Source organism: Cutaneotrichosporon oleaginosum, assembly GCF_008065305.1.
Source record: "Cutaneotrichosporon oleaginosum strain ATCC 20508 chromosome Unknown ATCC20508_contig05, whole genome shotgun sequence".
Lineage (NCBI taxonomy): Eukaryota > Fungi > Basidiomycota > Tremellomycetes > Trichosporonales > Trichosporonaceae > Cutaneotrichosporon > Cutaneotrichosporon oleaginosum.
This window is the reverse complement of record NW_027072174.1, coordinates 1,356,451-1,368,708: the sequence shown is the minus strand read 5'-3', so window position 1 is coordinate 1,368,708 and position 12,258 is coordinate 1,356,451. Positions and strand designations below refer to the sequence as shown.

Genomic DNA, 12,258 nt, shown 5'->3' with positions numbered 1-12,258 from the left:
ACATGGCGGACGGCGTTTGTGCTGTTTCCAACACTGTGTGGGTGAGGGGGGGGGGGGTTATGAAGGAGGCCGCTCAGATAGAGAGAACGGAGTTGGCAATGTCCATTTGGCTGGGCAGGGCAAGGCGAGGAGGGGAGGGGGGTGACGGGATAGTGAGGAAGATTAAACAAGGGCGAGGACGATGACGGGTGATGCAAGAAAGAAGGGGGGGACAAGAATAGTGAATGATCTCGAACACTTTGTCACGATATCTCTTATCTGCTCGTCGGAGTGCGTGCTCCCCGACATGTCATGTCCGAGCCGTCACCGGTGCCACATTTCACTTGTCGTGCAGCTACCGCGCGCCTCTCTAAACGACGACGTCACCCAAGCCTCCGGACACATCCCGGACACGTCGAGCCCCTCTCCGATCTCCGACCCGGGCCGGACAAGCCCGCCCTCGGGCGCCAGGAAGTGGCAGGATTTTGTAGCCGATACTGTAGACGAGTATTGTATTCCGCCACGTTCGTGCCTTGCTCTCGTGTCATACGTGCACCCCACCGACTGCGCTGCCACTCTCCGTCCCAACGTTCGCGCAGCCTGTGCGGACCCCTCATTATGCCAACACGGCTACGCCCGAAGTCAGGGTAAACGGGCCGAAACACCGCGGCGAGCCCCGCGTCAAGACAAACCGAAACCGGATTATGGCGACCGGCGGGGTAACCAGACGGCTGGTGGCTGGCGGCTGGCGGGCTGGCGGCTGGCGGTGTCTTGCGGTGATGAAGCTGTGCATTGCGGTGCGGGTGATGGCGAGCACGTCGACCAATTCACCATTGCTCGCGCCGACGTCGAAACGTCAAAACAACATGCAAACATCCATTCATTCCCACGACTCACGCCGACAGGCACTGCCCTGAGCTGAGACGGCCGCCAAGCAGGGTTGGCGGGCGGGCGGGATGCCGCCGCGCCGAGCTGCGTGCGCGGGCGGCGGCGAGTATATATGCTGGCGCGCGGGGCTGCGAATCCGACATCCCCTCTTGCGAAAATACAGGTGAGTTTCTGAGCGTTTGTCCTTGCCTCCCTCCATTCTCGTCTCTTGCTGGAGCCTCGTGCATCGGCGCTGCGCTGGATGCCTGAGTATTGCATGGTGCATGGACCACCGCATGGGCTATTTGCGCATGGTGTGGCAATGCACTCGCGTGCTCGGAGTACTGGGGGATGCGTGTACTGCCTGCTACCGACTCGCGAGAGGGTCGCGATTGGCAGATGGCATCATCACGTCGATATCAGGCGCGATCTAGCGATATCGAGGATCGTTATTCGGTTCCCACCTCCTCCCTCATTGGTCTGCACGTGTGTCTCGCGTGGCTCGCGTGGCTCGCGTGGCTCGTGTGGCCGGGTGACGCACGTGGTAGGCGCGTGGGTGCCTCGTGGCTCCCTCACGGCGGCCGATGACTCTCCGCTCACGGAGATGACGGGTCTCCCCGAGCCATGACCGCCGCGTCCCCCTTTCTCCGCATCGCAAACATCGCTTGTCTCGTCTCGTTTTCTTATCGACAACGACGAGACCGACGGCCTCCACGAACTTGCGTCTTGGCTGATGATGCGGCGGCGCTGTGACGTGCAGTGGCTTTCTGGCTTGTACTGTAGCTCTGTCGCCGGGTCTAGGCTACTAGGGAGGGAGCATGACGTGTATGGCGCGGATGTCCCGGCTGATCGCGGCTGAAGGGAATACCGATTCCTGCCTGGGGTCCTGGGGGCTCCTGGGGGATGTGGGGGACGGGTGGTGGGCTCTGGCCGATGATGGTGGTGGCGACGAGCGTGACGAGACCGAGATGGATGGTTGGTCGACTGGTCGACGGGTGCTGCGGCGCGCGCTTGGCTCCGACTTGTCCGAGATGCCCGTCGGCTGCCTCGGTAAACCCGTGTCTCTGCCCTCGTGCTTTGGTCGCCGCAGATGCCGCAGCCTACGTCATTTGCCTCCGCGCTGCCCCTGGAGACCCTGCTCGTTTAGGCGGACGACCCGAGGCGCCACGGAAGATGGGCCCTCAGGGCGCGAGGGCTAAAAGGGGCAAGGGGAGAGCGGCATGAACTGCAAGGCATGAACGGAGAAACAAGAAGCCGCGTGTGAGACCCTGGAACCCCTTTGGTTCCGCCGAGATTCGCCACTGCACTGCATTTTACCCTGAGGCAGCCTCGAGTCACCTCCAAACCCCGGGGGTGACCCTGACCCCCCTTGTGGCACAAACGTGTCTCTCCCCCCCCCTCGGTCGTCTTGATTCTTCCATCTCATCCACTTTTGACTTGATATCTTGTTGCTCGACATCTCCTCATCTCTTCTTTCAACTCCTCTTGCGTTCTCATCTCTAGTTCCATCTCCTCCTCATCCTCCTCCTCCTCATTGCCCTCCTCCTCTCTTCCCATCGGGCTTCCCCAACTCCTCCCTCATGTCCTCGTTCGCCCACCTCGCCTCCCCAGACGCCCAGCCGCTGACCCACAAGCGCGCTCCCATCACCACCACCCTCCCATCTCCTCCTCTCTCCGTCTCGGACGACTCGCATCTCCTCGACTTTGACCCCACCGACCTCTCCTCGTTCGACGTAGGTCCCTCGCCAGAGTCTATCGCTCTCGTCTCCCCAAAGTCGTCCGCCATCTCCCCCATCAACACGGTCGCCGCTTCTTCATTCACCTTTGACCCCCTCGCCAACTCGACCAACACGGCCCAGGTCTCGCCCATCTCCCCCACCGCTGTCCCCAACCACTCTGCCGTAGAGGCCCTCACTCAGCACCACCTCGAGCGCTACTTCCACTACAAGAACCTCCAGGTCCAAGCAGCCGCAGAGGTTCAGTTCGCAGACCAGCAGCTCAAGAGCCTCCAGGAAGCCAACAGCAACACCGCTTTCATGTCGGTTCAAGACCTCAACAACCCCGACCCCCTCCTTCAGTATAACATGATGGCGCTCCAGCCTCAGGCCAACGGCTCCCAGACCACCTACGCCAATGCTGCAAACACCACTTCCCCTCAGCAGCAGAGCTTTTGGAACGCCACCCTCCAGATGCAGCAGCGTGCCCACCAGCAGGCCGTCAGCGCCCACGTTGCCGCTCAGGCCCACCTCGCCGCCCACACCAACGCTCTTGCCGTTCGCAACATGTCGATGAGCGCTTACCTCAACAATGTCAACCAGCAGCAGCAACAGCAGCAGCTTCCCACGCCGCAGAGCGCTACTGGCATCACCTCGCAGTCCAACCTTTGGTCGCGCCAGTCGGTCTCGACCTCGGTCTCTGGTGGCTCTCCTCCCTACCCGTCGACGCCAATCTACTCTTCGACCGGCCTTCTGCCTACCATCAAGGGTAACGACGACATGGAGGAGGACGAGCTCGCCTCGGACGCCAAGATGTCCTCGCCCAACGCCATCACCAACATTCACGGTGGCGGTCGTGGTTACATTCCGGGCAAGACGCCCGACGACCCGCGCAAGCGCCACAAGTGTCAGGTCTGCGGCCGCGGCTTTGCCCGCGCCTTCAACCTCAAGTCGCACATGCACACTCACGACCCCGCACGCCCCAAGCCCCACCAGTGCCCTCACCCCATGTGCAAGCGCTCCTTCTCTCGTCTTCACGACCTCGAGCGTCACCGCCAGGGCATCCACTCTGACGGCCCTCTTGTCGACGCCAAGCGTCAGGGAGTTTCGCCTTCCATTATCCGCGCTCAGAGCCGTATGCGCTCGCGCGCCGAGTCTGGCGGCCTCATTTGATGAGGTTGGCTCAAACTCGACGAGTCGGAGTACGTCGGCAGCTCTTGATTGCAGCCCGTCGCCGTTTCACAACCGACTCACACCCCCCCCCCAATCGTTCAAACTTGGCATGCTTCTCGCTGTCACCAACCAAAACCATCATCTTTCTCTGGCTCAACCTTTTCCCGAGTCATACCGAGTCCCCCATCGTCTTCTCTACCGCTGTCCAAAATGCAGCGCCGCCGCACTCGCGGCAGAGAATCCGAGGACCTTCGCCACGCGGAGGCATGGACATAGGGTATGGCGGCTCGAAAGCCAGCACCCCACGACCTGTTTTTTCCTCACCACCACCACCCTGCACATCACCTTTCCAACACTTTTTTTCTCTTTTTCGCTTCGTTTAGACTTGTTTTCTTCCATCTCGCCTTTTTTCCACCTCTACTCTACCTCGCCGCCCCTCCCGCAGTTTCTCGATGACCGCCTCAACCATCCCGCGACCCGCTACTACCTGCTTTGTGTAGGTGTGGCGTCTAGCCTAGTGATAGGTTCCTGCGCCGTCTCGAGCTGTGTGCTATCTGTAGTCTGTTGCTGTACGATAGGACATATGAAAACCCCTGAAAACCCCAAGTCGACGTGTGCCAATTGTTGAGCAGAGCGAGAGTCGCGAGAGCACGAGATGAAAGAGGAGCGAGCACGAGGACCCATGCAGTGGCAGTGGCGTGGCGGTGCCAAGCAGCAGGGAAGAGCGAGTCGGGGCCTCGCGCCAAGTCGGCTCAGTGGAGCATGGCGATGGATCTCTTGGCCAAGTGGAGCGTTCGGCATGCTGCCTCCCTCCTCGCCACAACTTGCCGAGCATGGCGAGACGACTGGAGCTGGAGCAGTGCAACAGCACGTTCATCCGTGCTGCGGCGACCTGCGGTCTCCATCTGACACAGCGTAATGGACGCGGCGGCGCACACCGCTAGAGGACATTCAATCATAAATCGCGCGGGCGAGTCTGAGCGTGTGAGTGTGAGTGTTGGTGAGCGCTGCCGGCAGCGGCACGAAGACACAAATAACCCAGGAACAATTTGAGGCGGTGTCGGCCTCGTAAATGGGTCAATCGTGAATGCGGTGGACGGTGGACGGGGTGCTTATCGTCGATCCGCCGACCCTTGCGTCGTGCGGAACGCCTCACCTCGCCTCGCCTCGCCTCGACGCCGTCATGTTCGGCCGCGGCGGATATACTACATCCGCAGAAACGGACGCCGGACGCCGGCCCGTCCTTGACCCGTGACCGTCGATAGCTGACAGCCGTCAGATGTGCGACTCATCCTGACGACTGACTGCTATGGACACGCTCCCGGACCTCTCCTTCGCGCTCGGCGTGCCCTCGGCGTCGGGCGCGGGCTCGGGCTCGGTGGCCCGCCTCGTCTGCCAGTGCGGAAGGCAGTTCACGCGCATCGAGAATCTCCGCCGCCACCAGCGGAACCGTGAGTCGTCGGCTGCGACTATCACTAATCCCAGACCAGGAGAGCAAGGTGCGTCGCCCTCGGCTCCCTCTCTGCGCCCGCCCTTTCGCGCCCCCACTAACACCAGCTCTCGTGTCCCGTGTGCAGCCGCACCTTCCGCCGGCCGGACGTGTTGAAGCGGCACATGCGCACGCACCGCGACAGTGCGGGCTCCGGCTCGCCGCCCGCGCCCGCATCTGCACCCGCACCCGCACCCGCACCCGCACCGGCAGCCGGGGGCCCACCGCCGCTCGCGGCGCTCATGGGCGCCCTCCCGACTCCGGGCGAGGCGAGCACGAGCGCGAGCGCGAGCGCCACGGCCCTCCCCGCGCCGCCGCACGCCGCGCTCGAGGCCGTGATGCACGCGTCCGTCGTACACGGCCCCGCGTACTTGACATCGACGATCCCGCACATACCCTACCGCCCGCCGCGGGTGCATGAGGCGGACGACGACGACTCGTCGAGCGTCGACGAGGACAGCGACGGCTCCGAGCTCGGCACGTGGGACGGCGCGATCGCCCGCGCCGCCGCAGCGGGGTATACCGCCGACTCGGGGTATACGTTGCTCTCGCCCCGGCTGGCCGGCGAGCGGATGCACGCCGACGACGAGTGGAGTTTGCCGGGCACGAGCGCCAGCGAGGGCGGCGTGTGGCTCTCCGACGCGGTGTATACGCGCGCGAAAGCGTGGTGTGGTATGTCCCCCGCCGACCGCGCTGATGAGACACGCGCGACCGCAGCATCCGGTGGCCGGACCTCGCGACCGCCAACGCGTTGATGGAGGGTGCGTTGATGACGAACACGCTGACACCAGCACACTTTGAGCGCGTCGAGCCCCAACTGCCGCTGATATACCTCCCGTACGCCGAACGCACGCGGGTCTGACGCCAGGACGTTCCGCACCGCGCACGCGGCGCCGAGCCTCGTTGCGGCGCTGCTTGCGTCCGGCGCGTGCGCCGTGCGGCACACGCGCGCACGCACATTCGCATGCGAGGTCGCCGAGACGCTCCGCCGTGCCCTGGATCCCAGCGTGCGTCCCCCGCCGCGCGCCGCACTAACACCAGGCGGACGCGCTGCACGCGCTCGTGCTCGCCTACCTCGCGGCCGCGGGGTGCGGGAGCGCGCGCGCGCCACTCCTCCTCGCGTCGCTCGCGGCGCTCGTGCGCGCACAGCGCCTCCTGGCCCCACGAGACCCCGAGAGCGAATGGGGCGCGTGGGTGCGCGCCGAGACGCGCACGCGGCTCGGGCTCGCCGTGTTCCTGTGCGACGCGGCGCTGGGCATCGCGGACGTCGAGGGCGCAGCGGTGCCGGACGCCGAGCGCTGGATGCTGGCGCCGGACGCGTGGCTTGCGCGCGAGCACGCGAGCGTCGGCGCTGCGTGCGTGCTGCGTAGCAACGCTGACGCCAGACTCGCGGCGCTGCCGCGGTATCCCGCGCCCATGGGCGAGTTCGGCGCGCGCGTGCTCTTCGCGACGATACAGTGGGGGATACGGACGTACCGCGCCGAAGAGCGCGTGTTCTGCCGCGCGCAGGAGGTGTTGGGCCTCGCCCTGCCCGCGCGCTTACATGTAAGAGGGGAGCGGGCGGGCTGACCCCAGGCGCTGGAGACGCTGCTCGAGGCCGCGGGGCAGGCGTATGGCCAGGGCGTGGGGTATTATCTCGGATATGTGCTCTTGCGGGCGCCGCGGGAGGAAGGTGAGTGCTCTGAAAGCACGCTGACACCAGATCTCGAGGCGGGAACGGCACCCGATGCCCTCCCCGTCGCACACGCCGCACACCTCCTCCTCGCCGCCGGCTGGCCGTTGCCCTCCGGCGACATCTTCGCGCCCCCGGCGGTATATCATGCTTTGCTGGTGCTGCGCGCGTGGGCACGCGGCTCGAGCGCAAAGCATAGCTCGAGCGACGACGCCCTCGTCGCCCAGCTCATGGCGCCGCGCGCTACCGCCGCACCGCAAGTCGGGCCCGGCGGCATCCTGCCCTCCACACAAGACGTGTCCGCCGTGCAGGTGCTCAAGCTGGGGCTGCAGTGGATGTCGGCGGCGGGTGCGTCCGGCTACGCGCAGCGTATCGGGAAGCTTCTCGACCACGAAGAGGAGTGAGCGTAGGCATTTATGGCATGTACTTTCATAACACTTATCACGTGACCCGCTCCGACACCTCCACTTTGCGTCATGATACTTCGCTTGGACTCTTCTGCCACCTCACATCTCATTCATCACGATGCTGCCTCTCCGCGCGCGCGCGCCGCTTCTCCGAGCTCGCCGAGTACGCGCGTTTTCGCTCGGCGGCTCCCCCTCCCCCGCTCCCTCCTCCCCGTCTCCGCCCGCTCCACCCGCCCCCATCGCACCCCTGTACTTCTCACCCACCCCGCCCCCGCACTTCCACCCGTCCCCCGCCGCACACACCGTCCCCCCCGAACGGCCAGACGCTCCGGTCCCCGATGCAGAGTGGGAAATCCGCGTCGGGCGCGGCATGCTGCACCTCCGCGAGACGCTGCCGCGCCTCTTCGACGCCTCGCTCGCCAGCGACGACCTCTTCCCGCGCGAAGTATTCTCGCCCCACGTCGTGCTCAAGCTGCCCGCGCCGTTCCCGATCCGCATCTCAGGCTTGACGGCATATCGGATGGCGTTCGCAACAGGCCGGAGCGGGCTGCACGGTAAGTCCTGCACTCCAACTCACTCTTATGCCAGCCCTCCACACCGACCTCGCGACAACGCTACAACGCATGACGTTCTCTCCGCCCACTCCCCCCCACTCCCTCTCCGACTCGTTCAAAGACACACCGGCGCAGAGACACAAGCAGATCCGGGTGCAGCTCGCGCTGCACGGCCACCCGCGGCTTCCGCCGCACCACCGCGCGGAATGGACCACGAGCAACCTCTACACGTTCAACCCCTACTCTGGCCTCATCGCGAGCCACGAGGTCGAGGCCATCCGCCCGCTGCCGGGGGAGGGCGTGGCCGAGTGGGTCATGGGCCGCGTGTTGGGGTGGACGAGACGCGCGCCCGCGACGCCGGCGGGCGGCGTGGGGTTTGTCGAGATCGAGGAGGTGCGAAGGGGGTAGGAGCGGGGCATGATATCTAGCATACACCTCTCCGAAATGTATATGGAGATACGGCTGATGCACGAGGATCGACGGGGCCAATGTTACTCCGGCAACTCGTGATCTGATCGCGGCAGGCTACACCTCTCGTTGTGCCCTCAGAAAACGCACAGCTGCGTGCACAAAGCTGACTGTTCCGCGCCATCTATCATGGACACATGCGCGTAAAGTTGGAGCCGCCGGCCTGGCGAGCTCCACACCTCCGACAGCCGCAGCCGCAACCAAGCGCGGGCGTCGGCGAGAAGCGATCTCGTCCGATCCCGGCCCATCCTCGACTGACCAAGGCCTGTGCCAACAAGCTGAGAGTGCTCTCCCCCGCATTCCCCCCTTCCGCTCGCTCCTGCAAGAGGTTCATCGTCAGGCGCACCACCCCGTCGACGCCTCCGCCGTGTTCGACCGAGTCCGTCGCAGCCCTGCACCACTGCCACCGACACGGTCACGCCAGCGTCTCGACGACCTGACTTCAGTCGACCATCGCTGCTCCGCCGAGCCTATCGTATCCATAACACTAGTGGTGGTCGTCGCCGTGCCCGTGCCCGTGCCCGTCCCATGGGTGGCGCAGGCCGATGAGCGCTGGGCCGTCCTGGCTGAACGTTAGCGTTCTGAGATGCCGAGCGAGGAGTTGCCGCGGGCGGAAGTGGGGTGGAGGAGGCAGGAGGCAGAGGAAGCAGAGAAGGGCCACTTCGGTGCTCGGAGCATCGGGCATCGATGTCACGGCCGTGCCGAGACAGTGTGATAGCGTTGCACCCGCGCGCTTCTCCAACTCCTGTACCATCCCCTCCCGTATTCCCCACGACGTTCACCCTCTCCAACGCCATCCGCCCTCACTCACCGAGCACGGTAGAAGATGAAGAACCACATCCCGGCGCCGAGCGCCTTGGACAGGCCGCGGTAGAAGAGCGAGGGCGCGTGGGGGTGGAATCCTGGCGTGAGCTCTCCTCCTCCCTCTCCCCTCCCCTCCTTCCGCACTCACCTGGTCCGGCCATGGCTGTTGACGTTGCTGATCGCTGGTCGCTCGAACTCACCGAGATCGATCCAGTGGGCGGCGGAGGGAGGGTCAGCCGGCGAGACGGCCACGTGGCATATCCCGGTATCTCCGGGTGTGGCGCCCTACTCATTTCTGGCAAAGACAATGCTCCGCCGCTCTGCTCGCCTGACATTCTCGACGCCATCCATCTCCATCTCCTCTCCATCTCCGCCTCTCCCCCCCGTCATCTCTCGCCGTCGATAAAACAGCGCCGCGCGCTGCCCCCGAATCGCCCGAAAACCAAGCTTCTCGCAGCATCGCATACCCTCCCCCCTTCCACCTCCCACATCCACACCATGGCCGCCGTTAACGACACGCGCGCCGCGTTCGCGGCCGGCGACTTGGACGTGCCAACCCAGGACGTCCAGGTCGACCTGACAAAGCTGACGGCGCTCTCGCCCGAGGTCATCTCGAAGCAGGCTACTGTGCGTACGCTTCTGCGCGCCACCTAGGCAGACGGCTGACCCCAGATCAACATCGGCACCATCGGACACGTCGCACACGGAAAGTCGTCGACCGTGCGCGCCATCTCGGGCGTGCAGACCGTCCGTTTCCAGAGCGAGCTCGAGCGTAACATTACCATCAAGCTTGGCTATGCCAACGCCAAGGTGCGTACGAGGCGTGGGTGGCGAGGCGGCGAGTCGAAAGCTGTTTCGCGTCGGCCGTTCCGATGAGTCATGCTGTATCGAGTCGATACATTTCAGCTCGCTTCACCGCACCGTCACTTTTACCTGCCCTTGCTCCACCACTCCCCTCGCAGTCACACCTAACCCCAGATCTACAAGTGCAAGAACCCCGCGTGCCCCCCTCCCACCTGCTACCGCTCCTACCCGTCGTCCAAGGAGCTGCACCCCAAGTGCGAGCGCCCAGGCTGCGACGGACGTATGGAGCTCATCAGGCATGTGTCGTTTGTCGACTGCCCAGGACACGACATTCTCATGGCCACCATGCTCACCGGTGCGGCGGTGATGAACGGCGCACTGCTGCTCATTGCCGGCAACGAGTCGTGCCCGCAGCCCCAAACAGGCGAGCACCTCGCTGCGCTCGAGATCATCGGCATTGACCCGCACAACATTGTGATTCTGCAGAACAAGATGGACCTGGTGCGCGAAAGCGACGCGCTCGACCACTCTGAGCAGATCCGCCGCTTTGTCGAGGGCACGACGGCGCGCCTCGCCCCCATCATCCCCGTGTCCGCGCAGCTGCGCTTCAACATTGACGCCGTCGTGCAGGCGATCGCGCAGATCGCGCCGCCAAAGTACGACTTCACGGCGGACCCGCGGATGGTGGTGATCCGTTCGTTTGACGTGAACAAGCCCGGCGCGACGGTCGACGAGCTCAAGGGCGGCGTCGCGGGCGGCTCGATCCTCCAAGGCGTCTTCAAGGTCGGGATGGAGGTCGAGATCCGCCCGGGCATCATCACGCGCGACGCCAACGGCACGTGCACGTGCCGGCCGCTCAAGTCGAAGATTGTGTCGCTGTACGCCGAGCAGAACCAGCTGCAGTTTGCCGTGCCCGGCGGCCTCATTGGTGCCGGCACACTCGTCGACCCCGCGCTGTGCCGCGCCGACCGCTTGCTCGGCATGGTCATGAGCGCCGTCGGCAAGGGGCCGTCGATCTACACCGAGATCAAGGCCGAGGTGTTCCTCCTCCGCCGCCTGTTGGGCGTGCGCACCGAGGACTCGAAGAAGGCGCGTGTGTCCAAGGTCGTGGTGGGCGAGACGCTGTTCATCAACATTGGTGCGTCGCAGACCGGCGGCCGCATCCAGAACATCAAGGGCGCCATGGTCACCATCGCCCTCACCACCCCCGCGTGTGCCGAGAAGGGCGAGAAGATCGCCCTGTCCCGCCGTATCGACAAGCACTGGCGTCTCATCGGCTGGGGCGAGGTCAAGAGCGGCGGTGTGCTCGCCGAGGTGCGCGAGGAGTGAGCATGGAGTGGGGATAGGGCGGCTGAGGCGAGAGGGCCGCGTGAGAGGGTTGGCGCGCACGCCGACGTAGTAAGACTCGATAGCATGCACTGGCATTAGATACGCGGGTGTGTTGCTGTGTCGGAGTAGACAGAGTGGGGCGGTGTGCGGTACTCAGAGAGCGCCACACATAATACATATACTTTAGCCAGGTGATCGCTCTTGAGCTCCGCAAACCAAATCAGAGTTCAGCACTGAGCCGATCTTGACCGACGCCGAGTACAGCAAGTCGGCCTCGCTCTAGCCCCAGTCCCCGCACACACTCCTGCACTACCACATCTCATCGTACACTTGCATATATGCTACACCATGACTCGTCGACATTATGCTGCAGACGTCGGCGTCTCCATGCGCGCCTTCTTGCTCGCGGGATCTTCGGGCTTGGCGGGTGTGGGTGTGGCGGCCGAGCCGCCATTAGCGGCAGGAGCGGCGCCGGGACCTTGGTCGAAGGCGCGCTTGCCGGGGTTGGGTGGTGTGGGCTGGGCTGGGGGAGCTGCCGCGGATGGAGCCGGCTGTGCAGCGGGCTGGGCTGGCTGGGCGGGTGCGGGCTGGGCTGGCGTGGGTGGGGCTGGCGCCGGCGTGGGTGGGGCTGGCGCTGGCTGGGCCAGAGCGGGTGCGGAGGGCTGCGCGGGCTGAGCCGGTGCTGGGGGCCGGGGCTGGGCCTGAGGCGCGCTTGGAGGAGGACGCACACCTTGAGGGACGCCGTTGGGAGGTCGTGCGACGCCGTTCGCGGGCGGCCGCACTGCGCCAGGCGCAGGAGCTGGCGGGCGTACCGCCCCCGCGGGAGCTTGGGGAGGACGCACACCAGGCTGTCCTGCCGCGGGCGGACGTACGGCCTGTGCTCCGGCCGGAGGCCGAACACCAGGAGCGCCGGGCCGTACGGCACCTGAAACAGCGCTTGGAGCGGCACCAGGAGCTGCGCCGGGGCGCGCAGCAGGTGGACGCGCGCCCGGCGGCG

At 65.1% G+C, this 12,258-nt stretch overlaps 8 protein-coding genes across 8 annotated transcripts; 6 read left to right on the top strand and 2 right to left on the bottom strand.

Annotated features, from left to right (window-relative positions):
- Positions 1–181: 181 nt before the first annotated feature.
- Positions 182–901, top strand: COLE_06078 (uncharacterized protein; the record flags this gene model as incomplete). The annotated part of the gene is made up of 1 exon (XM_018427515.2): positions 182–901. The coding sequence occupies one exon, from the start codon at positions 182–184 to the stop codon at positions 899–901; it is 720 nt and encodes a 239-aa protein (XP_018282545.1).
- Positions 902–1,197: 296 nt separating this feature from the next.
- On the top strand, positions 1,198–1,434 carry COLE_06077 (uncharacterized protein; the record flags this gene model as incomplete). Its single annotated transcript, XM_065626457.1, has 1 exon — positions 1,198–1,434. One exon carries the CDS (start codon positions 1,198–1,200, stop codon positions 1,432–1,434), a length of 237 nt encoding a protein of 78 aa, XP_065482268.1.
- Positions 1,435–3,374: 1,940 nt separating this feature from the next.
- Positions 3,375–3,734, top strand: COLE_06076 (uncharacterized protein; the record flags this gene model as incomplete). Its single annotated transcript, XM_018420153.1, has 1 exon — positions 3,375–3,734. The coding sequence occupies one exon, from the start codon at positions 3,375–3,377 to the stop codon at positions 3,732–3,734; it is 360 nt and encodes a 119-aa protein (XP_018282543.1).
- Positions 3,735–4,284: 550 nt separating this feature from the next.
- Positions 4,285–4,611, bottom strand: COLE_06075 (uncharacterized protein; the record flags this gene model as incomplete). The annotated part of the gene is made up of 1 exon (XM_018427516.2): positions 4,285–4,611. The coding sequence occupies one exon, from the start codon at positions 4,609–4,611 to the stop codon at positions 4,285–4,287; it is 327 nt and encodes a 108-aa protein (XP_018282542.1).
- A 432-nt stretch (positions 4,612–5,043) lies between these two features.
- On the top strand, positions 5,044–6,792 carry COLE_06074 (uncharacterized protein; the record flags this gene model as incomplete). Its single annotated transcript, XM_065626456.1, has 5 exons — positions 5,044–5,196; positions 5,292–5,895; positions 5,955–6,060; positions 6,092–6,230; positions 6,265–6,792. 5 exons carry the CDS (start codon positions 5,044–5,046, stop codon positions 6,790–6,792), a joined length of 1,530 nt encoding a protein of 509 aa, XP_065482267.1.
- An 880-nt stretch (positions 6,793–7,672) lies between these two features.
- Positions 7,673–8,264, top strand: COLE_06073 (uncharacterized protein; the record flags this gene model as incomplete). The annotated part of the gene is made up of 2 exons (XM_018420079.2): positions 7,673–7,856; positions 7,891–8,264. 2 exons carry the CDS (start codon positions 7,673–7,675, stop codon positions 8,262–8,264), a joined length of 558 nt encoding a protein of 185 aa, XP_018282540.2.
- A 547-nt stretch (positions 8,265–8,811) lies between these two features.
- On the bottom strand, positions 8,812–9,164 carry COLE_06072 (uncharacterized protein; the record flags this gene model as incomplete). The annotated part of the gene is made up of 2 exons (XM_018424910.2): positions 8,812–8,890; positions 9,136–9,164. 2 exons carry the CDS (start codon positions 9,162–9,164, stop codon positions 8,812–8,814), a joined length of 108 nt encoding a protein of 35 aa, XP_018282539.2.
- A 462-nt stretch (positions 9,165–9,626) lies between these two features.
- Positions 9,627–11,261, top strand: COLE_06071 (uncharacterized protein; the record flags this gene model as incomplete). Its single annotated transcript, XM_018420650.2, has 3 exons — positions 9,627–9,755; positions 9,801–9,938; positions 10,107–11,261. The coding sequence occupies 3 exons, from the start codon at positions 9,627–9,629 to the stop codon at positions 11,259–11,261; spliced, it is 1,422 nt and encodes a 473-aa protein (XP_018282538.1).
- Between the last annotated feature and the right edge of the window lie 997 nt (positions 11,262–12,258).